The 24,508-nt window shown below is 39.0% G+C and overlaps 1 protein-coding gene across 1 annotated transcript in view; it reads left to right on the top strand.

The window, feature by feature from the left end:
• Window positions 1–24,508, top strand: part of khdrbs2 (KH domain containing, RNA binding, signal transduction associated 2) — a 51,773-nt gene that overhangs the window by 15,443 nt on the left and 11,822 nt on the right. Inside the window, exons 3-6 of the mRNA XM_046402113.1 lie at window positions 8,039–8,155; window positions 13,383–13,529; window positions 21,591–21,718; window positions 23,717–23,900. Coding sequence (XP_046258069.1) covers window positions 8,039–8,155; window positions 13,383–13,529; window positions 21,591–21,718; window positions 23,717–23,900 — 576 coding nt within the window. The remainder of the gene's footprint in view (window positions 1–8,038; window positions 8,156–13,382; window positions 13,530–21,590; window positions 21,719–23,716; window positions 23,901–24,508) is intronic.

Below are 24,508 nucleotides of genomic sequence, written 5' to 3'. Positions count from 1 at the left end.
CTGAGAGGCACAAACTATTTCTTTTGTAACTTCACGTCGGAACCTAATTTTCAACCCTCTACTGTTCAATAATGTCCAGGCTTACTTTCTGTCACTGATGAGAGAGTGAAGACATAAATGTCATAAATCTGTTCTTTCACATTTCAGCAGTCTAACAGTGCTCATTCGTGCTTACAGCTGCCATCTTGCTGCAATGTAATTAAATGCAAAGTAATTAAATTATTACTTGGGAGAATTCTTCTGCATGGTTTCTGGATTTGACCACATGACACATGTGAGATTAATGTCCTCTAACAGTGAAAAAAAACAGTACTGATGAAATCATTTTTCATGGTGCACTGGCAGAGGCCTACTGTAGGCTGTTTTTACTGCAGATATTTTGACATGTCGTCACAGGAAAAGCAGGTGTTGTTAATAACATTACCAATTACCTGCATTTCATTGGACACACACATATGGCTGTAGTGTTGTTCATGCTGGCTGAGTGACCTGACTCACAGACCTGCAAGTTCTCGTAATGTTATTCTTTGTCCCCTGTACTGCTGCTATGACAAGAGAATAAGGCCTATTTAATTTCAATGTTTAAGTAGCATTTTATTGACAATGATATCAATAAAACAAGATCCAGACCCAGTAAGGTCCCGGCTGTGCTTTGAGTCACAGAAAGAGAGAGACTACTGTGATGTCAGTTACACAGTATGTGTTTAAGCAGGCTATATTTAAGATATGCAGGAATATTTTCTTTTACTTCATTGTGTTGTTCTTTTAGCACAGACAATGCATACATTTATTGCACCAAATATAGCTAAAATAATAATAATAATAATTTATTTATGGTCTCAAGGCAGGGGCTGTGGGCAACGTGCAGTTTGATCCAGTAAAAGATTAAACACTTGTAACAGGCCATTTAAGTGCGTAAAACATTGTATATAATACAATGTATTGTATACATAAGAATAGACATAGAATAGACATAACTTGCTGCAGCTGACTGAGAAAACTAGTATTAACTGTGATAATGCACTTAACTAACCTGTTAACTACAAAATTGTTTTAATTGATAATATTATTATATGCTATAGTCTGTGCAGATGAATATAGATTGTAGAGCCTGCAGATACTGTAAAGTCAGTTGTAGGATTTCAAATTTCACGTTGTGCATCTGCAGTATTGCAGGCACTGTAAAATCTTGATTAGTGTAATATAATTACCTTGTTTATTTTCTCACAAAATCATCCCCAGTGAACTACAGTGCATCTGTAAAACAACAGTAGATCATACATGTCACACTAGTCTTTGTTGCTTTGTTCACTCAAAATATTCACTCAAAACAGGAATAATGTTTAACCCAACCTGCCACTTAAACAGTAGATTTAATTGACCGTGTTTTCTATATGTTAGTATTAACAGTTAGAATTAAAAGTTAACACTTTTGAGTCAGTGTTGTGCTTTTACAGTAGGTTCTGTGTGAATTTGGTTGACACTAAAATAAGCTGAAATTTCATACTTGGTGAAGCTGCAGCTGCTGCACCACCTCTCTGTTTGCATAAAACCTGGAGGGATTATGCATCTTGTTACCGACTGGCCCTAGTTGTATGCATCATTCATGGGGGGATGACTTGTGTGTTTTGCGCACCGCTCTCTGTAAAATGTACATTAGGTTTGTTGTCGTTTTGCAGCCTGTCAAGATAAAGACGTTCGTCCTTGCCGCTCTGCTCCACTGACCTCACTTTAACTTTCTCTCTTTAATCTCCTCTGAAAAAGCGATGAAACCTTGAAAACAGGATTGATCTCAGTTAACTGGAGGAGAGGAGGTACATCTGTACCTGTCTCGTTTTGACATGTATACAAATGATACACTCACAGCGCGCTTATGGACATCGTGAAATTATAGGCTGAGATCATTACTTACTCAGCAAAAAATATGATTAAGATAATCAGCACAGTCATTTTCATTATCTTTTAACTAGAATTTATCCTCTGTTGTTTAATGAGACAGCTTGATTAGCATCTCATAACCTTGGGGGTATGAAATGGATTTTCAATGGCTGATGCTGTCTGCTCGTCCAGTGCTGGAACCATATTCTTCATGTGTGAGACTTCTGCCCTTTTAATTTGAATAAATTTGACATATTTCTACTCTTGTCACATTTAAACAATCTAGTTGCCTCCTTTAACTGTCCATTCTGCAGGCATGTACACAATCTGCAACACATTAAATTGCATTTTGTCCTTGCGGGTGCGACAATTTTGAGCTTATCAGCCTTGGGTTATTGTGACCTTTAAATAGTGCAGCAGCCATGCTCCACCCATAGAAAAATCCCATTTTTGTCTGCCCAGAGATGTCAGTGTCCCAAAGAAAGGCCTATAATGTGGAAAGGTGTTTTGCTTAGATAAGTGCAGAATACAGTAGAGGGACTACAGAGTGTGAATTAAAATTAGGCACTTGTACGATACCATCACAGTTCCTCTTTGGAATCCCACTGAGTCAGTGTTTGTGTGATGACTTTGTCTGCCACAATGCTGCTCATGAGATATAATAAAGATAAAATGCTCCCCGGTGTTAAAGATCTTCCCACATATACCGTTTCTCAGCTCTGTATGAAATATTAATTCTAACAGGGTTTTCAGTATGTAATGCTTTCAGTCTGGAGATGTGACAATATCAAGTAAAATATCAGCATGCAGCATAAATTTACTTGATTATAAGTGTGCTGTTGATTGACACTATTGTCCCACAATACAGTGTACAACAGAAATGAAGGAGCTACTCACAGCTGGAAAAAAAAATTAAAGCTGTAATTTTAACTAATGGTGAGTCTGCTACAGGAAGTCTGGGAAAACAAAATAATGTAACACATGTTTTGAAAAATACTGTGCTTATCTATTTAATAGCAATGGATCAAATCACTACATGTAATAAAGCTTGTAGAGATTAACTAACAGAAAACCATCACTCTGCTAAGCTCTATGGGGCTTTTTAGCATCTAAAACCAAAACAATGAGCTTAAACATTGTTTTGGTTTTATGTTTTAGGTTGACCATAATTATATTGTAGGGTGATAATATGTCAGTGTTGGTTTTAGAGCTTGTTATGTTACCCCAAATTGGCAATAAATAAATAAATAATCTGTTGATGCTGCTTTCATTTTAAAAATGTGAGGTAGTACTGATACACAACCCCAGTATCACTTCCTGTTACAGCAAAACTGATAAGCACATTCATTTCTTGTACATTTACTGCCATGACATAGTAACAGCGTTGGTTCTCTGCCATTCTTTTGTTGTGCTCTAAGCGGGATTTGTAAAGTTCTTCCTCTCTGTGTGTTGAAGAAGTGGAAAATAAAAAAAAAAAAGTCATTTGTCATTTAAAGGCTATAGCTTGTTAGAACCTCACAACGAAAGAACTCTGATTGTCTGAATTGATTTTCCTTTGCTCTAACAAGAAGGCTAAGTAGCTGCTGCTCTGACAGCAAAACACAACCTGTCTGGAACAGTGTCATCGTCTCCAATAGCTTTTGTAGTGTTGCGTCACTTTGGCATTGCTGGCTGCTCATCTGCATTGATCTTGGCTCAAGTTATTTGTCACTTGTTAGAATTTACAGGAATTGTGATATTTGTTTTGTTTTCTATCTGTGTGTGAAGGCCATCTGTGTGGCAGTTCAGGGTTTCTATGTTAACGGGAACTATTATATTTTTGTTGGAACGTTCTCCTCCTGTTTGTTGATGAAGTGTTTGGGTCGATAAGGGAAGATTTTTTCCGGAAAATGCATTGCAACTGTAAATATTTTGAACATCGAACCTGTTTGCATATATCTGAAGTTATCTTATTAATGTTTGTCTAGAGGCAACATCACCCATAAGACACCAGCTGTTAAGTCTTACCTTAATATCTGATACCACTGATTAGCATTAACTCTAACAGACAATCTCTCTTCAAATGTTCATTTTGATGATTTTATGAAAGGCTCTCCAGGTGAACAGTAAATCTCTTCAGCTCAGCACACAAGCACCAAACAACCACTCATCTGTGGATCTGAGAGGACACATTCCTGTGACAAGCTCACAGCTCAGTCATCTCTGGATGTCATTAAAGCATAAACCTCTACCTGAGGCTTTAATCCTTCTATCAGACAGGACCCGGACCTCCCCAATAGCACAGCTCACTAACCTGGCAGTAAGAGCCTCAGGACATCTGCAAATCTTGACTTGCCCCGGTGCAATGCACTAAAGCAAGGCTATGGTGCATGTTTTATAGCATAAAAAATGAATATTTTTGTTATTAGATCCTCAGTGCTGCAGCACCTTGACAAGTTGCAAAATTTCAGTATTTTCTTGCTTTTCCTTGAACTGACATCATACATAATCCAATAAATTAAAAACAGAAAAAACAATATTAAGACACACTCCATCACTTTGAACACCCCATAAATTTCAAATGTATGGAAACCCAAGACCACCACTAAGACAGATTTATGACTTTCCAATTCCAAATCCTGAGATAGGAAGTTAAAATTTTGATTTGCTACATTTTAGTTTTGACTTAGTCTCTGATACTTTTCACTTCTCGAAAGTGCTCTTTGTTTTATGTTTGTTTGTTTTTTTGTCATTACATCACATCTTTCTTTATTTTTTTGTGAACAGGAATGAGCTAGCACAAAACATGCTAGTTTGATACATGAAATCGTCCTGAGGTTGATTGATTTTTAATTTGTGCTCTTTTCGATCATTGTCTTAAATCTTAAATAAACACATCTTCATCAAAAACAAGGTCATGAAAGTGCACCTCAATTCCAAACTATTCTGATTGTATGGAAAAATATTCTCGTGTGCTGCTGTGACACTAAGCTGGGATGTTACTGTGTGCTCACAGAGATCAGGCCTTGAAGGACGCATTAGAAATGAGCTATGAAATGGTGACAAAATGCTACAGCCTGCAGCAGAAAGAGTGTTTCTTTCATCAAATAAAGAAATCCTTGTGAGTGATAATCCACATGGGGTCAGACTTCACTCACCAACATGAATATTTAACAACTTCATGCTTAAGGATGCTGTGATGGATTACAGGTACAAACCATCTCAGAAGAATCAGCGTGGTTCTATATATCCATTAAAGGAGATGTTGTCTGTATGTACAGGACCAACATTAAGTTACACTGCGTTGTAAAAAGTTCATAAATTGGGGATTGGATCAGTCGCTGTGGTTTTACATCATATGGAGGTTCATTCCTGGTTCGGCCCGTCCCCTCTAGAAAACATGTTTTCATGTTTACATGTTTTTGTGGCTGCAACGATGAGTCAGTTTACAGCAGTTTTCACACGCGGCATATGAAGAAAACAACTCCAGTGAAAAGTGCGAACAGTAAAATAAATGACAATTTTTAAAAAATTTACAGACTTGTTTTTTGCACCTTCAAATAATTTAGCCCAACTCTTAGTAACTGCTTTCTGTCAGCACAAGAAGATAAATGGCGTTTATCACTGCCATCTGTAATACTGAAGTTTAAGGGATAAAAGACTTATTAACTGGTGCTCATTATTAAACACAGCTTTACAGAAGTTGACGCGGAACTGATCTCATTTATGTAACCAGACAGCAGCGTAACCAAATAAAAGTATGAGAATATGGATTACATGTAAAGACACAGGACTCAGCTGTACTGTCACAGACACACTCTGTTTCAAGTGCACAGAATTTAGAAAATGTGACAAAAACAACCACCTACAGAAACACTGAAACCCAGTGATGCACACGGCTGGGAGACGCTTATTGATGACATATTTGTGACTCTATGATGCTATTGCAGTATCCATAGTGATGGGAAATGAGTTAAAAGTTTCGTGTTGGGACAACAGGCATGTCCCAGCTGTGTGAAGGTGTGTTCATCACTTTTTAGTGCCTGCTGTAATCAGTTTGTGTTGTCTATGCTACTTGCAGCATGTGTGTTTATTTGGTAGTGTTTTTTTTTCACTTTGCACTTCTTCATTAAGGCAGCAAATAAAATTGCAATAAGCAAATTGAGACACACATTTGTTTCAAGCACAGTCGCAAGCATAACAGAACAGACTGCAATGCAGAGAACACAAACCATGCAGAAATGCCGCGCACAAAACAAAGTGGCACTGAAAATTCTGAAGCTGATGGAAAATTGTGTAAATATTTTATTGTATTCTCTGTATTTGCAGGGAAAATGTGTGTTTGTGTTTTCTTCTTTTGTTTGTATGTTCCATCCTGCTCGATATGTGTTGTCAAACTGGTGAATGTGTTTTTTCAGTTTGCTCGTGTTCCATCTATCTGTATGTGTTTTCATATGTTGCAGAGCACTGAGCTCTCAAGGCCACCGTACCTGATATTCATCCTGCACAAAGCTCTGGATTAAATGTATGTCCTTCATGTAGAAGTTACACTTTGTGAAATACAATTAAATCAGTACACCCATTTTATCACTGAATATTTGCTCAATGTCTAAAACGTCTTTGTGCGTATGTAATTGTTGCATTCACAACAACCTTCCATCTAATATCTGCACAGTTATCAGTGTTGAGACTGCAGGGTGCACATTGCATCATTACAAACCTCATTTAACACTGTACCATGCCCCTTTCTAATGCCCAAATTGCTCGCCATGGAGAAGCACAGTAGCTCCAGACATTCATTAGCTTAATGAAAACAGGCCACTCTTCTTCTACCGCCCAGCGAGCGCATACTCGATGTAGCCGCAACGACCATCTGCTCTCCAGCTCCCTGCCAGCTATAGGATAGTCCTGTCAAAACAACCCCCGTGAAGAAAGGCATCCACAAAGTTGCCTTAATCATTCAGATGAGAGGACAGGCAAGGACAGTAGGGATGTTTCCTCTTTTTTTTTTTTTCTTTAAAGATGCTTTCATCTGTGCGTCCCCTCGTACCTCCCTAACCTGAGATGTGGCGTTGACTCATGATGTTAATGATGTTCATGAAATAAGCTGAGTGTGCAGTTGTCAGAGTCGACTTGCAGCAGCCACACAGCTGGCAGTGAAGTTATTAGCCACTCAGCCACAGTGGGAGAGGCTGCTTTGTGAAAAGGTTAATATCATTTTAGGGTTGGCCAGAGTGTGTTATGGTGGGCGGCTGACCACCTGTTCAGCTCTGGAGGGGTTCTCTTATCGTCTCATCCAACAGCTAACATTTGAAGGTCAAGCCGTTTATTACAATTCAAAAAATAGTGCATGAGAGTATAAATAATGTTGTGGTAGGAAATGATTAAATCTCTTTTTCTCTCTCATTTTCTAATTGATCCTCAGCTCATAATTTGTCAGGAATGACCCATTCGACTACATTTGTGTTATGAGTTTCACCCCTCAAATTAATTACAACTAATCTCAGTAGTGTTGTGCCTGCAACAACCCAGAGCTACTTTTCTCCATATGAACACTAGCTGGTGCACAGCGAGAGGGAAATGATAGTCAGAGCCCTGAGGCTTGAATCTGATAGTTTGTCATCGGAATAGTATTACTTAATTTCCCACTGGGAAGAAACTCATTATTTCTGACTTTATCTCAGCGCTGACCTCTGAAACAGTCACAGGAACGTTATTGGTTTGAGCCCATGTTCCCTTTTTCTTTCTTCTTGGCACAACATGGATGACCCTAAACGTCAATAAGATACATGGCGAGGGCACAGATCAAACAAAGGGATGGGTGCATACGTAAGGCCGGACTGCAGATGAGCGTCCATTCACCTTTAATGTGCTACATACACAGCGCAATTATATTGATTTATTGCAGGCCACATTACAGCTTTTTCCTCACGTGATGAATGGTGAACAGAATGTGAGATTATATTGATAACGGATGAATAACGACCAGCGAGCATTTTATGTGGTTTTAACCTTTTCTCTAAAAGGATCGAATTCCTTTCACACACAACACATAAAGAGAGAGAGAGAGAAATATTTGTTCATATAACAGTCAGATTTTACCATTTGTTGTCCTCTTCTTACATATGTTAGAAGCATTGATAAGGTGCCCGACTGCCTTTTTTTTCCTCCTGTGTCACAGTTTAATTTTGTCGGGAAGCTGCTGGGGCCACGGGGAAATTCCATGAAACGATTACAAGAGGAAACCGGAGTGAAGATGTCCATCCTTGGCAAAGGGTCCATGAGGGATAAAGGCAAGGTAAGAAAGCTACCGATCGGTGTTGAAATATGGCTTTTTGGCTGGTCCAAGATATCAATCAAATGGAAATATTTACAGTAACAAAAATGTTTGAAATTTCACCCAAACACAGAAGAATCTTCCAACCAACAGCATGTGAGCTGTAACTGAGAGGAGTAACACCATGAGTAGAATTAATAGCTCTCAGTTGACAAACATATGTAGGAGAAAATGGGAATGTTTTCTGCCTTTTGTTTAATAGCATATTCTGTAATAGTCAATTATGAATGCAAAGTAATGAATCTCTTCACCAAAGTCATTTATCCTGCTGACTCGCAGTCCCCTGGAGGCAAACTTACCCGAGCGTGTGCGCAGACAACCTGCTGGATCTGCTGGTTGCACTCATAACAGGTCTCAGTGTGCTGATATAGAGTTACTTCACTATCATTACTGTAGCCTCTGATTCAGACAGCTAGACCTGATGAAAGACTTGCAATGTTACCGCCTCTTTGGTGAAACTGGAGCTGCATTTCAGTACATCAAGAACATATTGGGGGTAAAATAATGCAGAGGGTGTTACAACTGCTTTAAGGCCACAATAATCAATATTTGTGTGTTAAAAATGTATCCAGTGACGATGTGAAAGGAGAATAAAATCTCATCTCAAGGTCCATTTAGCAGCTATTCTGGGAGCTTTCAACCACATCACACTTAATCAGCAGATAGAGTTTGCCAAGTTGTCGTGGACTTATAGACAGCAGTTAACAATTTAGAGTGTCAAGTGTCAGAGCTTTGCAAGTGGACCTGAGTGTGTTTGTGTTTGAATTATTCTGAGGAGTGTGACTTTGCGAAACTAAATAACAGATCTTTCAAAAGGAAGAAATGCCATTTTAATTCATGAAGAAATGGCAAATCATTTCACCAGAAGGTCCATCCAGTCGCTCCTCCTTAACTTTTGATCATATCACATGAATTTCCTCAGCAGATGGAGCTTTCCCGTTTGGAAATGTCAACCAAATTCCCTTTTCTTTCCCTCTCAGCACTTAATTAACTTTAATTAGCTAATTAACTCATCCATATTTACTTAAGAAGCCTTGGAAAACAGCAGTTGTTTGGTTCATTAAAGGTGCAGTTTCAACCATGTAATCTTCTGGATGACTAAACTTTAGGATAAGTCAGCTTAATAAAGCCCAAAATTCTTCAATAACTGAATGGTTTTGTAATTAGAAATTAATACCTTTTCACATGGGTTTTCATTCAGGCCTGATTGTGAGGCTGAACGTCTCCACTCTGACGAAGACCAAACTCACTGAGACGTTTCTTTGCCAGTGTCTGTATTTGCTGGTGCAAGAGTTCATTTAAAACTTTGGCTTCCTGCCACTGAGTCCATTCAGTTTACTCATGTACTGCATTGATTTGTCCTCAGTGTGTAAAATTAAGAGGAACTAAAATGTTAATAACATAACATAAATAACAACTACTATATGCAAAATAAGGGTTTGTTTACATTCACGCAGTGCTTAGGTTTTACGGTTTATGGTGACATATTCACCTGGAGTCTGAGGGAGACGCATGGTGCTGTGTGCAGCACAAAAGATATTAATAGACCCCTAACAGGCCAGATTTAGTGCTGGCCGTGTTCTGTTAGTGATATTGATTTTGTGTACAGTCTGACCATGACTGAAGGACTCTGTGATGAGACTGACACCTAAAGGTCATGACTGAAAGGCTGGCTGCCATTTGAGGCAGCTGGTCACATGGGAGTGTGGTACAGACAGAGCCAGAGTCCCATGGCAAGCAAAAGCCCAATGTCATCATGCATTTCTGGCAGTTCGTCAGTTTACTGTATCAGTTGGGTAGCATCTCAGGTTTGTTGTTGGACATTTAGACTTGGAGCAGCCCACCCAGTCATATTACTCCATATGGTCAATATTACACTTTGTGTTCAGATATTAGGTTGTTATTACAGTGCTGAGTCATAGAACTACAGCACTGAGTACTCATTCACCTCTCTGACTCTAGACTGTTTATTACAAACACTGTGGGGTTAGAGAGAATTTTATTTCAGAGCTCCAAAAGTCCTTATAGCTGTTGAGACACGCCTATGATATCGATTGCCCAAACACGCAGGCATACTGCAGTCATGGTAAGTTACGTGTGGGACTGCGCTGCAGTCTGTCAAACATTTCAGTGACAGTGAATGTGAAAGCCTTATGAAATTTCAGGCGAGATTTTTAATTAAAGCTGATTCCTCCCAGAGGGTAAAAAATGGCCCTGTGATGCAAGGACGAAAGTTTGAATCCACAGATTGTCTGGGTGGGTAAAGAATATTAGTGGCACTCTCACTTCTCTTAACAGCCGCCATCAGTGCGTCCTTGAGCGAAGCACTCAACACTGAATTGTTGCTGTGCAAAATGAATGAGTACCGGTAAAATAAAAACTCCTTATCGGCATAATTTTCAGCGTGACTGAATAACACCCACATCTTTTCACTATGCAGGTGCATTTGTAACTGGTACAAGCAGGGAAAAATCTCCACTCCAGGACTGACATCACTTCTGAGTTGTAGCGCAGAATTGATTTTTCAAATTAGCTGGTTCTTTGGAAACACAATTAGGACTGGCTCCGAGCAGCATTACGGATCTTTTAAGCCTATAAAGCCAGTGTGAAGCCTCAGGCAGGCCCCTCAGGCCCTGAGTTAAGACTCAAAGGTGATTGGGCTTGTCTTGTCACCAGACTTTAGAGCAGTTTGCATTGGGAGCTTGGATTGACATCTTTTGTTACCTCAGAGTCTTTTTGTAGGCTTGCTTTAACTCAGTGCCCCCCTTCTTTACATTCCGTTTTGTTTTCATCATTCATCATGCTGAGATTTCTTGGCTTTAAGGATTCATAAGCTTGATGTTTGCTCTCTTTTCATCACTGAAGCACTTGCGTTTGTCTGGCCTTTAAAATTCATTGTGCAGAATGCTCTTCAGCAAATTAATAAATGACTAACTTGCAAGGGCAGTGTATTTTGATCTCAAGGCGATCGTTAAACTGATCTGTGGTCAGAGGAGTGCACTGCACAGTAAAGTAAGATGAACTGACCACACACTGAGTAGCTAAAACATTAATCCAGCAATGTGGGACTGATGTTTGTTTGTTTTCATTTGTTTTAATGTAGAAGTCTTTACAGAATGTCTTAAAGCCGTATCACTAACTTCTAGCTTTAATTCTTGTTAAATTTTGTTTTTGGTTTAGCCAGCAACTATGCCATATTTGTTCACTAACAACTACCTGGTGAACATAGTGGAGCATTTAGCTGCTAAAGAGACAGATATTTCCCTCAGGTGTTGTTGGAAACGGCCCTGCGATTGACTGGCGACCAGTCCAGGGTGAACCCCGCCTCTCGGCCGTAGTCAGCTGGGATAGGCTCCAGCTCCCCCGCGACCCTGACGGATAAGCGGTATAGAAAATGGATGGATGGATGTTGTTGGAAACCAAAACAGAGATGAAATGAGGGTGAAAACTTGTCACATGGGTATAATCATAAAATAAATGCTCCACATCTGCTGGATGTGTGTGCGCTTAGGCTATTGTTTGCTAACAGTGTCAGCTTTATAAGTTGATATTATATGTGCTATGTCAATGTAGTGTTTACGGCTTGTTCCGCTGCATCCAAATTGCCAAACAATAAATGAATGCTGCTTTAATAACTGCACTCGGAAGCCTTTTTTTGTCACCACAGATATCCCCGGGACATAAAGCGGGTAATCTGCAAAAACAGAAATTCACCTACCACTTCTTTATGCTGATAACTGCATAGCCTCACTCTCCTTTTTCTTTGGTCTCCCTCATAGACAGAATCTCTACAGTATATGTATGTACACAAACATATCGTTTCCCATTGTGGCTTGCTGACCAGCACACCAGTCCTTCATCTGCTAATCAGTGCACTGATTCCCAGGCTGCAGCTTGTTAATACATTAGTGTTTCTTCTATATATAGTTCACAGTATTGCCTGATTTTGTCTGTCTGTCTGTTATTGACCGTTTGCCTGTCTGAACAAGAAGTCTCTTTCATTATGCCTTTTTGAAGGGCACTATGTCATTTTTTTAAACTTGATTTCACTTCCTGAGGAACCTCACACCATTTTGCACCAGCGGCCACAAAATCATTTACTGACCATCACAATGACTTGAACTATCTGCCATGTCTGGCTCACAAAGCGTCTATCCATTTAAACACTTCCTGAAGGTGTTTTGGAGCGGAGCCTGAGGAGCATTCTTCACAGCAAATCAAACAAAAAATGCCACTTCGATTGGAAAAGCACTCGGCCTCACTTGTACCAGAATCTATGACTGAGCTCTACTACCTAGTCAGTTATTCTCGTCATTTTTGCTTTAGTTGTCAGACGAGCAGTAATCATTCTCCAGAAGTCAAGATATTCCTTTTGCGAGGAAAAGGCCACCCATCATTCAGAAATGTTTTTATACGTGGTTCAAGTGTCTTCCTAGTGATGTAGTGATTGCTCAAGTGGCTTCTTGTCTGGAAACTAAATCATAAATGTTTCTGTAGGTTACAGCCCGCCTGCTTGAACTGCTTGTGATGACAGGAGAAAAAAATGTGGAGCTGTATGTCATAGTCAAATCAAAACCTCTTCATTCTCAAAGGAGCTGAACTGCTTCATATGGTTAAATGTAGATTTCTATCCAAGCTTGTAGCCTGGTTGTCAGGATGGCACTGTCTATTGGTCCAGGCTGACATATCTAAACTAGCTAATGGATGGACTGCCATGGAATTTTGTGCAGATGCTCATCGTCCCTTGAGAGTGAATCCTACTGACTTGACTTGAAGTAGCCTACAGTCACACAGAGACGTTGGCATTCACGGTAGAAACCTTCAATAGAGCAACAAAATAAATTACTCCTAGTAACTAGTCTTGTATAAAGTTTTTTCCATTGTGTATTGTGTTTTTATAATACTTAAATCCAAATGAAAGTTTTGACAGGTTCATAATTATTTAAGACCGGCACAGATTTGTCAATTTGTAAGTACAGTAAAGAAAACTTCCAAATTAATATCTCATTAATATATGTAAATATGCAGCAGTCTAATTACAACACTTAATCCAAGCGTATAATGTGGTATTAGTTACAATCATACATACTACTATAGCATACTATAATACCATTATTAAACATTGTGATAATCATATGAGTTCTCATTTATAGACACAATCCTTCACCTGTTTTGTTTTTTTCCACAGGAGGAAGAATTAAGGAAAAGCGGGGAGGCCAAATATGCCCACCTGAGCAATGATCTTCATGTTTTAATTGAAGTCTTCGCTCCACCTGGAGAGGCCTATTCCCGCATGAGTCACGCCTTGGAGGAGATTAAAAAATTCCTAGTTCCAGTATGTTTAACACTTCACTTAATTTTTTCCTCCTAGTTTTTATTCCTGTGTAATATATGAACATCTGTCATTACTGCTGACTTGATCATGTCTCCACCAGACACAAAGCAAACCATTTCCGAGTTTACAGCATGCAGTATTCTGTACCCTGGGTTTGTTTTCAGAAGACTAAGATATGAGCGTGAAGGTTTTCTCTGCATTACAACCACTACTCTACACTGCATGCCCTTCCTCACAAATGAAAAATAATGTATTCAGCAATTAATGTGCAGCATGGAACAACTTGCAAGACTCCAGCAACTTATAGCCCGGAGAACTTAGCAATAATTAATGTGCATGTTGTGTACACTTGCTGCGTCTAAGCTGTAAATATTAATCAAGCCTTGCAAATGTGACAAGCTTAATAGAAGAACTGTGCTGCATGAGTCTACTATTTGGACTTCATGGTTCTTCCTATACCAAACCAGTGTTCTCAGAACTATGTCCTCTAACTGGGACAAGAGGATTATTATACAGTGTCTGCACTGAGCAGTTCATACCCTTCCAAATGCATTATACTTAACACTGTCCAAGTAAAGAAATACAGTTATATATCTGTTCCTAATGTGTTAGCTTTCAGGAAAAATACGATGTAATCACAGTTAAATTACTGTTAAATTATTAATAGTAAGTCATGTAAAAGTGAACCTATTGGAAGTATGATGAAACTAGTTCTGTAAGACTGATGGTGAAAATAATATGTGAAACATACGATTTATCAGATATTTTAAAAAACAACAACAACAAAAAAATAAGTGGTTCAACCTCCCTGCAAGATCAGCAGGGGATTTTATGTATTGTTAAGGGTGGTGGGGAGTTCACTGTATAAACTGCAGTAAATATTTAGTTTTACTTTCACACACAGTCTTTCTAAGAATATGTATATATTGCTGGCAGAGCCTCAGTTCTCACTTTAATTGCAGAGACGTGAGAAAAGATGAGGTCTTGTGAATTTAAAATTATTTTTATTGAAGTGCAGACACATTTTCTAATTAGTGTACACACAGGATTGGCTGTAATACATTCCATTAAAAATAGGTGCAAACACTCAACAAACAAAGATTGCTTAGGCTAGGAAGCAGTTTGAATCTTTTGTGAAAATTTAATTCCAAGATTACTGTGAAGGAACCAATTAAGTAAGATTTTTCCTAAATGACAAAAGGGGTTCAAAAGCATTACTGTGCAAGGAAATGCACTGTTTGCCATATTTGGGGATGATCAAAACCAGTTAGTAGCAGCAAGAAGTGGACAATGAAACCACCCGATTTATGGTAGATGTTTATGCAAATTAAAAGCTTTGATGCCAGACATTGGAATTAAAATAAAAACACACACATGTCAATAAAAACATAAAAATCCAAGACCATACCATGTATTTAACAGAAGAACTTCACTGCTTCAGGGATCTTATGGATTTGCCAATAAACTGCACATAATGTAACACAACAGGCATCTGTCAGTATCCATGGTGACAGATGTTCCCTGCTTCTGGTGGAGAGTAGCAAGTGTGCCCTGCTGTTTACCTTTTTTCATTGCTGCCAGACTGTGTTTTCAGGGTGAATCTTCTAGTGAATTGCTAATGGGAATTGGTTTTATTGAAAATAATCAGCATGGACTTGTTAATATTGTTAACTCTTACCCAACTTGGGATTCTTACATTTTCAACAGGCTGAATAAAGTTAATTTGTTTATTCAGTTTGGATTTTTTTACGGTAGATTTTACACATCAAAATCTGTTTTCTCAAGCCTTCTGAGTTTCCAGAGGGAACTGTACAAAGTCTGATAAATTGTCTCGAGTGAGGTCACTGGAGTCAGCGTTGGTTGGGGCTGAAGACCACAACTTTGAAAATCAAAAATTTTTGGCATGTGGGTTTACCAGACCTCTGTCCTGCTCTTCTTCTCAGCGTGAGGCCAGTTGCTTGCAGCTACGTTAGATACTGCTAGATCTGACTGAACTGACAGTGGTCAAGTTGCATTGTGGGTAATATAGATGCCAGGTTTGATGAGGTGGAAGAAATGTATATTCAATTATGTATTAAACTGGCCATTGTGAGAGTTATTTTCAGCTCAGCATGTGAAAGACATAGACCAAATAAAAGTTGGGCTGGTAGGAAAAATGCTCTGAATTTACAGTTCTGCTCCAAACACGCCTGATTCGAGCCAACTGGTGTGCAATATTATTGCTTCTCTCTGCTGGCCCACCAGGAAAACTCCCACTGCTCCAGTGACCAATCTACCTCTGCTGGTGTTACATTATGCTTCAGAAACCAAACTAAACTCAAAGTGGTGCAGGCAGGCAGGCTCATAGAGACTTGTAACTGTCTCTCACAATACCATATGTGCAGTCAGGTGATTTGCACTGCTGGTCACAGCTGAAAATCTAAATATATACAAGAGCAGGTGAGCTCAGGGGAGTGAATTCACTGGTGCTTCTCTCTCCTCTCATCTATTTTTGAACAAAACCCCAAATGTGCTCCATTTTTTCATCATTAAAGATCAATTTTATGTACCATCATCCCAAAGACGTCTGAAAAGAAATTTTTATTCCTATATTTTAACAAAACCTGCACCTCACTGAGCTCACATCTATAAAACAGAAATGAATGAAAAATTGAAAACTGGTATTCTTCTTCACACAGAAGAAGAGCAGTTTGTATGACTGCGTTTTATCAGTTGTTGAAGTGATTGACAAAAGGAGGACTTGAGCCCTGAGATCTGCCATGAAGCAGCTGTCATCTCAGATTAATGCACCCAAAAAATAAGATATGCAAACAAAAACCTAATCAGTGAAGCAGTGTGTATATGCAGGCTGTGAGTGAGAGGTACTGGAGAAGGACAGGCAGCCCTGCTCTCAGCTGGATGAGCTTGTGGCCTTCATCTTGAGCCAGACTGCGGTGGGGAGAATTTTGGCACATAGAGGGTGACACAGATGCTTGAACCAGATATGTGGTAGTAATTTGTTTATGCATAAAGTCAAATGTGAAGTCAACCCAAAATGCATATGCTATTACATTTAATCCATTTGATCCACATAATCCCAAAGAACAAGCTCCAGCACAAAGACCGACCTGCTGCAGCAGAGGCAAGCGCTTATGTACAGTCATCTGCATTATTATCTTCAGCAAAGATCCAAACTGCGTCTGTGTTCTTAACAATACATGGGCAATTTCTCTATGGAAATGAGGGAGGTGCAAGTTGTGATGAGTTAACTTTGAAATAACTTGTCTTGTGAAAGAATGCATTTTTTTCTCAGCATTAGTAATAGCAGCTGTTGTTCCTCTAATAGTGCACAATGTATAGATGAATGCAACTTTCAGGTGTGTCCTTGTTTCACGCTGTGGACCACATATGTTTTGCTACAATCAGGGCCTTGACAGTACCACCGATTCATCTCTGACGTCAGTATTAAAGCATGCATGGTCATGTACAGATGATAAACATTAATAACTTTTGGTATCAAATACAGGATCAAGACCAGATCTACATTCAGCTGATTTATTTTTTGGAGAACTGAAATGAGCAGCTCATACTAAAAAACATACTGTATAGTACAAAGTGCAACAGACATATTAAGATGCAGATTGCCAGCTGCTGCAGCTTCCTGGCTGCTTCTCTTCTCATGCATCTTCTCTCTTTCAGGAGGACAACATGTACTCTGATGATTTTTCAGACCTTCTTTAATTGAAAAAAATCCTTTTTTTCTTTTTCAAACAAAGAAAAAGAAGAAGACTTTTAGGGTTTATTGTACCACTGGTCTTACTGCCAACCACTCTCCACCCACCACATTCATAAATCCTGTGACAACACTAGAGCCATTTGTGTGTATTAGGACATTGACACATTGACAAATATTTTTTAAAGACAGAAACATCCTCATCAACCAAAGGTGGCTTTCCTTTTCTTGAATATGAATTCATGTTTCTAAAACCATATGACCCAGCAAATTGCATGCTGAGGTTGGCTTGTATGTGCGCAAGGGAACATGATGTATCACACACTTAAATTCTGCCCATCCAGCACTGCGGACTTGATGCGTTTTCTCAAACAGCCCGTTCACTGGATCACAGATGGCGGTGGGGTAGATGAATGGGGATGGTATGAGCCCCTTGTGTCAGCCGATCTAACACAAGATACATTTAAATACACATTTTGTTGGCTCTTGGAAATTGGAATTGGTTCTTTCACATAACCATGTGCCATAAATCTGCTCAGTCTCTAAATATGCTGCATATTACCATTAAATTCTACCTATCCATCCATCCATCGTCCTCACGTGATAAAAGTGATCGTATCTTAATATGGATCAAATAGTCCCTGTAGCTACCTTGAGCTCACTTAAAATGCACTATGTTTGGGAGTGCAACAATCACCTGAAACACAAGGTGAAAGCTGGGATTTATTTGTTGTCTTTGGCTGTTTAATACTTTAATCATATTTCTTTTCTGCCAGAAAAAAAATGTATCAAATCATTTCACTGGAAGCTTTAAGGTCTATCTGATTTGACAGCATCTTTTTTTAATTAAAGATTAAATCCACTGAGATTTATTATCTATTTTTTATGTTTTTGTGTATTTTGCCAGAAAAAATCCACAGATGTAGAAGTAGCCCTTTGAAGACATGCGGCAGCCATGCTTCATGTGCTGACCCTTTCAAGTTTCTGTGAAGGGCATTGTGTGTGTACAAGGTCATGCATGGTCAGAATTAATCTCTGTGAGTAAACAGTCAGACCCAAGAAGCCTCAGCATGGGTTTTATCTCTGTATTCTCATGTTAACGCCTCTGTCAACATTCTACTTTTACAAGCTCTGGCATATTTGCTTTGCTTTGGATGAGATGCCAGCTTTCCAATTAAAAGCGCTGCCAGTCTCCTTCAAACCAACCAAATGTTGTAGATCTTATTAATTCATTAACAAGAGAAGAGAAGCACATGTGTGCAGCATGGCAAATGTTTTTTTTTTTTTTTGACATGTTTTCTGGTGTGGAAATCTGTTCATCATTCGGTCCTTGTATGATTCACATCCTGTTACTGTGGATGAAGTGTGACAACATGACATCAACTGTATGTTACCGTGCACACTCAGTAGCGTAAATGAGGAAAATAATGTTCAAGTTTGGTGTCACCTGTGCAAAGGGTGCAAAAAATGCAGTTCTTGAAGCATTTGTGTGGACAGGTGGTTAAGACACGTATTGCAAACTGTTAACTGTTACTGCTGGGACATTCTTTGTTTGCAGTTGCACCTCTCTGTCCCATCGTATCAGTCATACAGTACACATAAAGGCAACATGTTCCCAAAATACTGCCCCAAAAATCTTTGAATCAAGTTTCTGCTCTGTATGGGAGAATATAAACTGTCATGAAGCAACACAATGAACTGAAACACATGTACAAAAAATTTCTAAACAAATGGTTGGATATCCAAAAATGTAACATTTTGGTATCATCAAGTATATAAGTAAATATATGCTGTAAATGAATCTACTTGAAGTAATTTGTGTTGAATAATTTGTGCTGAATCTATGACTTTGCACAGTGTAAACTTACCCTGTGGAGTTTTATTGTGACCAAAGCTTCTGTTTCCATTCAGTGTAAACATTGTGTGTATCCTTAAGGTTTGAAGAAACATGGTGAGTATACACCAGTCAGCCATAACATTAACACCACTGACAGGTGAAGTGAAGAACGTTAATCATCTCTTTACAATGTAATGTTCTGTGGGGAAACCTGGGGTTCTGGCAATCATGTGGATGTTTTTTTGACACACACCACCCACCTAAACACTGCATGGCAACAGCTCTTCATGTCGGCAGCTGGACAATACACCCCGTTCACATTTTGAAAACAGCAGAGGTATGTCTGCAGGACCACAACAGCGGCCTGTAGACTGCCCAGATTACAAGGTGATCGAGAATCTGCAGTATGCACCGGCATAAGTCCAATCCACCCTTCCACCTGGAGGATCTCGATGCACAGGACCCAAATGATCCAACACTGGATGCTGGTGACCATAAAATACCCTCAGAGGTCCTGTGTCCCCTAAACCTGACAGGTCAGAGCTGTTTTGGCAGCACAAAGGGGGCCTACAAAAAAATAAGCAGGTGGTTTTAATATTGCGGCTGATTGGTGTATTTTCATTTTACTCTGATGTAATCAAAAGAGAATACCTCATACAGAAACATTCCAGCAACATTCCTCATGTCAAATTCTGCAAAATGCATCACTCTGCACAGTGAAAGTCAAAAGTCCAAATAAAAGAAAAAAACAAGAGCAAAAAATATTTTTGAGTGGAGGGGAACTTTAAAAGTAAAAAGTAGTGAAAGTGGGCAGCTCAAGCTGAAAAGACATTATTGAAAAAAAAAAAAAGACATAAAAGAAAAAGTTCCTGAGAAGATGCTAAGTTATTTTACGAAGTGTTGAGAGTGTGAAAGTCAGCATGCGATAATGAGTATACAAGAATTTTTACTTTTCGCACAAGTAGAAAATAAATGAGTTAATAACAAGGTACATCAAGAATTAACAAGTTTTTGGTGTTCACACAAAATTATTTAACTCTAATAATAGAGTTTTTAGTGAAGATTTGATTGCATTCAATGTCAAAACGATGCAAATCACAGAAGGAAAAATACTCTGCTGTGATATCCCCAGATGTAGAAATGAAAGTAGATGAAAAGAAGGTCTAAAAAAGTGACAGTAATTAATTGGAATATTAGATTATACTCTGTGTGTGTTTGTGTTTTAATCTAGTCAGAATCATGAGTCAACTGGAAGTTAATGTACTGGCTGGATTCATGTTCATATAAATGTCATTCACTTCATATTATGGAGACTATAAAGGGTTAATGAAAAATGATTTTCTTTCTCTTATTGTCCTTCACATTCCTGGAAACTCAAACTGGGTCTAAGATTGTTTGTAATGATCTTTGCTTATGTTTAAATGTGTTTCGGATGGTGTTTGTGACTATGACCATACAGCCATGAAGACAAACAAACAAAAAAAAAAACTACAAAATGTCTACTATCTAAAACATCCACAACAGAAGAAATTGGTTGCTGCCTCCACTTCTTTGTCATCATCACCAAAACATTTTGCCCGAGGTGCCAAATCTTGTGAGCTTTGCTTATGTGTTCCTGAGAAATAAGCCTGTTTATCTGTCAGCAATGACAAGTTAATGAATACTGCTTTGTCCACTCCTTCGCCTGCTGTGCAATGATCTCTATCGTGTTTGATTATGGGTTGAGGAAAACGGCTCAGAATAACAAGATAACGATACTCCGCACAAAGTTGTAGAAGCTGTTAATTACAGAGTAGACGTCCCCAAAAAAATATGGAATGTTTTTCTGTTTCCTTGAAGTGAGAAAATGTTTTGTTTTTCTCTTTATTTCCCTTTTAAGTCCTCCTTCCTCTCAACATGCAGGTTTCTGAAATTATTTGAAATTTATTTTTGCTGTTGTTGCAAAACCCCTTAAAGGTCCAGTATGTAGGATTTAGTGATGTCTAGCGGTGGGGTTGCAAATTGCAAACAACTGAACACTTCTCACCATCCCCTACAATGCCTGTGAAAAATGCAAACGGCCTCCCTCAGGAGCCAGTGTTTGGTTTGCCCTTTCTGGGCTACAGTAGGAGCATGGCAGCACAACATGGTGGCCTTTTAAGTATTTTCAGGTGATCTGGAATATTATATTTCCCTTCTGCCTGTAAGTCCCCCAAATCCTACATGCTCATTTGAAGAGAAAATTGTTTTTTTCCCTTTTGTCTTTCTAAGTACAAATGTACAGCAAATGATGAATCCACACCTTTTGAAGAGTGTTTATAGTCTTTTCCTACACTTCTAATTTCTCTCCTGTATTTTATGTCCTAATGTGACCTAAAGAAAACTTTCTTCATTGGGTATTCAAGGCTTGGCGATGCCATGTGTTTCCTCTGTGTGTCAAGATAATTCTAATGTGATGACATTTCCTGCTGTTGAAAAACATCTGTTGCTTTTTTTATATATGCACCAGACATGCTGTACTTTGTTCCCACAGGACTACAATGACGAGATCAGACAGGAGCAACTGAGGGAGCTCTCCCTGTTGAACGGCTCTGACGAGTCGAGCAGAGGGAGGAGTGTGCAAGGGAGGAGCCTACGGCCAGCGACGACAATATCAACAAGGTGAAAGGCTGGTTAAAGTCATTAAAACAGAAAATTTGTACTTATTTATTTATTTCTAACACTATATAATGACATCCCTGATAAATGCCACATCTTTCATGTTTCACATCTCCAGCTTCAAAGTCTTGAGCGCAGTCCAAGATAACTTGGATGACGCCATCAAGGTTATTCTCTTACACCTTAGAAAGTCCCGTTAGTGCTGTTTCAACATTAATATTCTTTTTCTTTAGTACATGTTGTGTGTTGATGACAGTTCTTGTAAGTGCCACCCAGAAACTGTTGGTGGAGAAGTATTACAAGACTGTATGTACAGTTTTTTTGGGGGGGGGTTGTTTGTTTTTAGATTGTGGTAAGTATAAACAACAACAAATGTATTTCATTAAATGAATTATAATACAGTTCAAAATACTATACTATATACTATATTGATAAAATCAAACATCAAACAATTGGCATGTGCTCTGTTTTCGACTTCATGTAGTGACTTTGCCCTGGTTATTGTTATTGTTAATGCTGAATTGTTTCTTGAAATAAAGTTTAGAAAAAAGACCAATGGAATACATTGCACAACTATTGTCATGGGCTGAGTAATATTCCTCATAAAAAACAGTAAAACCAGTGCAGTTCCCCTTTAATTCAGCTGTGCAATTGCCAAAATGTAGTTTTTAGCCATCGCAATATGACATGTAATTTTACACTTTTACGGATAATCCAAAGGTTGGTGTGCAGCGTTGAAAATGCCAAGTACATATGTTAATAAAAAAAGGAAGCACCCACCTTCATGGTGAATTTTCAGATTAATTGGGTTCACTGGCAAACATTTCAATGTTTCATATAAAGCTGGTCTCTTCCTCAGGCTAAAAGTATTTTACCTTTCCAATTTTTTCCCCAGTTATGTCTTCTTGATATTTTAAATATTACATGCTTCCATGTGCTGTAGCTCAAGGGGATTTTAGGACGTAGGCAGGACCAGCGACAGAAAAAAACTTAATGTTACAAAACATTTGATTGGCTTAGCCATGCGTGCAGCTGCTCATGTGAAATTTCTGCCTCTTCCAGTTTCCTTTTAAGTTCATTTTTAGAGCAAATTGTCCGCAATCTACCTGAGCCACGGTGGTCCCTCAGGAGTAAGCAGGTACAGTTCGTCATGACAACCTGGCCTAATTCAAGCAGCAAATGTAGATGAGCTAAATCCAGCAGTAACATGGGATGCCCCCAATTTAAAGTCACCACCACCACTTCCCTACCCAGATTTTCTCCTTTTGGCACACAGATAAGCGATTATTGTAAATCTCCATGAAAAATATGCACCAGTAATTCCCCTTTGAGTGTCTGTATTTTTGGATCACAATGGGCTGCTACCTAGTGAAGGATGTGCCAGAGGAAGAGAGGGTATCCTAGTCCACCTACATCATGCTGCTGTTAAAATGTGAACTTAGCAGACAATAGACAGCTTTGTGGCGCTAAACCCACCCTTCAATCCCTGCTGTGTTCATGTGGTACTGTTAGTGGACAATAACACCTCCATAAAAGAAACAATCCACCTCAAATTACTCATGCTTGCTAAAGTGTCTCTTCACTGGACGCTGTGAAATATGTCATTTGGTCTTTTTGAAAAGTATACCTAGTGTACAACCTGAGTGGTTTCAGCAGCACTGCACCATAGTTTTATTGAAAAAGCTGCGTCCCACAGGCGTGTTTGCAGAACTGAGAAAGACACGAAGTGACATTCTGCAGCCCTCTGATCATTACAAGATCTACCTCAGTGCCAGCGAAGGTTACGCTCATCTTACATTTAACCCGAGCACCCTCTACGACAACCACCAACTGAGCCAGCCTGCACATATGCAGAGATAAGAGGGATTTAACAGATTTCTTACTGTGTTAACTCAACTTTATTTTTTTTTAACCGAGAACACTGTGGCATATTTACAAATGTTGCAGAGAATTTTTTAAGGGAAAATGATGTCATGTTTGTTTGCTTGTTTGCTTTACCAGGGGCCACAGAGGCACAGGGAGGAGCGCAGCAGCACCTCGGGGGACAGCGGCGACAACACACGGCAAACTTCCCTCAACTGTTTTAACGAGGGAGGTGCAAGCTCCGAGAGCCAGGGGGGCAGCAGGAAGTGCTGGGTACAGGCCCCCGCTGTTAGCAGTCACACATGAATCATATGACGACTATGTAAGTCCAATCCTCTTTGCACATACTGAAAAGTATAGCTGATAATAATTTTACTTGAACTGTGTGTAAATCAGACTTGGTTTAATCCCCTTTCATGTGATCTGGATGGGTCTTGCTTTACATGGAGAGGTGGTGCATTTAGAGACGCACTTGAAAAATTAAGGCAAGTAGGGAAGTATTACAGTATCTTCTTATTGAATTAACTTCAGTCGTTTTATAATGATTCAAGATGTTCTAGGCAGCCATTGGTTTCCATTCATTCAACTTGCTTGAAGTAAGTAGGTAAGTTTTGATGTTTTTTAGTTTGTTTCAAATGTAAAATTAGCTCAGATATGAGGCTTTCAGGCATAAAAACATATAAACACCTTTGCTGCCTATAAGATAAGTGTTTTGTCTCTCGAGGTTATCCTCTAACATCATCACTTTTGACTTCTTTTGCACCACAGATAAAAGCCAATTAGATTTCCTGTACAAACAGATTTTTTGGTTTGCTCAGGTTCGGTTCCCTTAAAATGTTTTGAGGGTTGGGATGTGTCAGCTTTGAGCTCTATGTACTGTGACAAATCCAGCAGTTGCTGTTACTCAGTGCTGTGCACCTGGAAAACTAA

Source organism: Scatophagus argus, chromosome 10 (assembly GCF_020382885.2).
Source record: "Scatophagus argus isolate fScaArg1 chromosome 10, fScaArg1.pri, whole genome shotgun sequence".
Lineage (NCBI taxonomy): Eukaryota > Metazoa > Chordata > Actinopteri > Scatophagidae > Scatophagus > Scatophagus argus.
This window is presented reverse-complemented; position numbering and strand designations above follow the sequence as displayed.